Raw genomic sequence first — 3,048 nt, forward strand, 5'->3', positions numbered from 1 at the left:
CCCGAGTTCAGCCGTAGCTGGAGGCCAGCGCCGAGATCACGTGGCTCAGAAACTTGTGCAGCGAGGCGTGCATGGCCGGGCTGAAGTCTCCGGGGTAGTGCCGGGCGAGGGTCACCAGCAGGCAGTGGCCCAGGTGCTGCGGAGGGAGGGAGTCGTCCCGCCCGCGACCGTCCTCCCCCCACCCCCTTTCCCCGCGACCGCTGGTCCCGCGCCGGCCCGGTGCTCACCCGGAGGCTGACGGGGTCCACACGCAGCTGGCGCGCGTGCAGGTCGCTCAGCGCCGACAGGGCGGCGGGCAGGTCGTCCAGGTGCGCCACGGCGAGCGTCAGAGCGTCCGCCACCTTCTGGCCGTGCGCCTTGACCTGGGCGGAGCCGCGGCTCAGGTCGAAGTGGGGGAAGTAGGCCTTGGTGGTCGGGAAGGCCTGGAAGGTCCTGCGGGGGGAGGCACGGCGANCAGAGCCTGGGTCCTTCCCTACTGCCATGAACCCCGCGGCGCCGTTTTTGTAGTGTTTATTATACGGAAACTAATAATTTGTTAGTATTATCACTGTTATCAGGGAACGCTTGAGTTTTAGCATGGATTTTGACATTGGACGTCAGCTCATTCTCCCTCCCTTCCTCCCCAGCCTATTTATGGCATCCCTGGGTCTATTTTCACATTGATTGTATAAAAGGAACATAAAAATGCCTTCTTCCCAAGGTTGTTGTGAGAATTAGGTGGATAACAACTGTCAAGCTCATAGCATCTGTTCCTTCCAGGGTAGTAAACATTTATTAAGTGCCTTCGGTGCATCTCAGTGATGATACCTGATACCTGTGGGGCACTCATTCTGTGCCAGGCACTGCTCTACGAATTACACATTTTTTTGGATAATTCATATAACTAAATGTACTATATTAGCCATTTTATTTTTTTAATGTTTTATTTATTTCTGAGAGAGAGATAGAGACAGCATGAGCAGGGGAGGGTCAGAGAGAGAGGGAGACAGACTCTGAACCAAGCTCCAGGCTCTGAGCTGTCAGCACAGAGCCCGATGTGGGGCTGGAACCGGCGAACCGCAAGATCATGGCCTGAGCCAAAGTCGGACGCTTAACTGACGAAGCCACCCAGGCGCCCCTGTATTAGCCATTTTAAAGGGTACAATTCAGTGTGTGTAGCCACATCCACACAGTGCTGTGCAAGCACAACACGCTAGTTCTGGAACTTCATCACCCCACGTGGAAGCCTCGGCCTCATTACCCGTCACTCCACAACCCTTCTCCCCCAGTCCCTGGCAACCACCAGTCTGCCCTCGGTCTCTATGGATTCACCTATTCTGGATATTTCCTGTGAGTGGAATCACTCACTATATATTCTGTGTCTGGCTTCTTTCACTTAGCGTGTTTTCCAGATTTCTTCACGTCGTAGGCTGTGTCAGGGCTTCATAGCTCTTACTGGCTGATTAATATTCCACTGTAGGGACAGACTACACTTTACCCATTCATCCCCTCATGGCCGTCTGGGTTGTTTCCACCGTTAGCCCAGGCCTTCGTTTTTTCCTAACGATAAAAGAAGGAGACTGCTTTTTACTGAGACTTCCCACTGTGTCGCCAGCTGTGCTAAAATTAGCACAAACCGAGGCAGAGACCTGCCACCTCATTTTCCAAGGGTGACTCTTAGCAAAGAAAAGACACTGCTGTCAGTTGGGGGCTCAAGCCTGGAGGACTTCCAGGACCAGACACCTAAGGCACAAGCGCTTGCTGTGGGGGGAGGAGGCACACAGAGTGCCCGGCCCCCAGGCCCTGGCTCTTCTCTTTGCTGCCCTGCCAGGGGGAGTCGGTGGGCCTCAGGAGTGCGCGCCTCTGGGCATGGCAGTGAATGCTGCGCTGGGTCCAAAACCAGGGCCTCTGGTTCCATGGTGCCCAGGCCGCCGTCATCTGCAGAGTGAACGTCCTGAAGTATCACCAGGTGAAGGAGATGCCCCCCTCTGGGAAACTGCCTGGCAACTGTGATGGCACTGCTCCCCGGTACCATCTCCATTGCCCATGTACCTTATAAGCGCTGGACGGTGTGAGGGCACTCGGGGGGCTCTGAGGAGCGTAACTTGCGGTCTCCCCCAGGACCCGACTTCGGGAAGAGCTACAGAGAGCGCAGACATCCAGGCTGGGGGCCCACTAACTCTCAGCCCAGATGTGTGCCATAAAATGTAAAGATGGAAAATCAGTTCATCATTTGAGTAAATCAGAGCTCAAATGGAAAGGTCTGAAACGAAACGCAGGAACCCGAAAGCAGCAGCAAAGCATTCACTCCAGAGAGCAGGGTGGGGGTCAGGCCCCACTGCCCTCCTCTACCCTTTGTTCCCCTTCCCTCCCCTCCCAAGTCGGAGAGGTCCCTGGTGGGAGGTGAGGAGAGTCACCCCAGCCCCAGCCCCAGCCCCCCAACGCGACGACGCCCAGCGACACAGACAACACAGGCTGCAGCCCACTCAGACTTTTATTCAAAGATCAGGAAGTTCCGCGCCCGGATCACAGGAGGGCCCCGGGCCCTCAGGAGGGGCGCCACGGCTTCCTTCAACGGTATTTGGAGGTCAGCACGGTGCTCACGGAGCTGAGGAACTTGTCCAGGGAGGCATGGACGGCAGGAGTGAATTCCGCGGGGTGGTGGGCGGCCAGGGTCACCAGCAGGCAGTGGCTCAGGAGCTGCGGGGAGCGGGGACGTCAGGGGGCTCGGGGGACGTGGCTGCGCGCGCTCCACCTGCTGGAGCCCTAGGGACGCTCTGCCCCCTTGCTAGCGGGGCCGGCGAGCCCTCCACCCCGGATGTCCCCCGGCGCGTGCTCACCTTGAAGTTGACGGGGTCCACACGCAGCTTGTACGCGTGCAGGTCGCTCAGCGCCGACAGGGCGGAAGGCAGGTCGTCCAGGTGCGCCGCGGCGAGGGCCAGGGCGTCCGCCACCTTCTTGCCGTGCGCCTTGACCTGGGCGGAGCCGTGGCTCAGGTCGAAGTGGGGGAAGTAGGTCTTGGTGGTGGGGAAGCACAAGAAGGTCCTGCGGGGGGAGGGCGGGCGAGCC

General features: G+C 58.5%; 2 protein-coding genes across 2 annotated transcripts in view; both read right to left on the reverse strand.

The window, feature by feature from the left end:
- Positions 1-6: 6 nt before the first annotated feature.
- LOC144230480 (hemoglobin subunit theta-1-like) lies at positions 7-482 on the reverse strand. The gene is made up of 2 exons (XM_077762812.1): positions 228-482; positions 7-136 (listed from the first exon to the last, which is right to left on the reverse strand). Exons 1-2 carry the CDS (start codon positions 480-482, stop codon positions 8-10), a joined length of 384 nt encoding a protein of 127 aa, XP_077618938.1. The 3' UTR covers position 7.
- Positions 483-2,455: 1,973 nt separating this feature from the next.
- LOC144230271 (hemoglobin subunit alpha) overlaps positions 2,456-3,048 on the reverse strand; it is a 1,139-nt gene continuing 546 nt past the window's right edge. The window contains exons 2-3 of the mRNA XM_077762476.1: positions 2,820-3,024; positions 2,456-2,679 (exon numbers count right to left, since the gene is read on the reverse strand). Of these exons, the coding sequence (XP_077618602.1) occupies positions 2,551-2,679; positions 2,820-3,024 (334 nt within the window). The 3' untranslated portion in view covers positions 2,456-2,550. The remainder of the gene's footprint in view (positions 2,680-2,819; positions 3,025-3,048) is intronic.

This window comes from Crocuta crocuta, unplaced genomic scaffold (assembly GCF_008692635.1).
Source record: "Crocuta crocuta isolate KB4526 unplaced genomic scaffold, BGI_CrCroc_1.0 scaffold234, whole genome shotgun sequence".
NCBI lineage: Eukaryota > Metazoa > Chordata > Mammalia > Carnivora > Hyaenidae > Crocuta > Crocuta crocuta.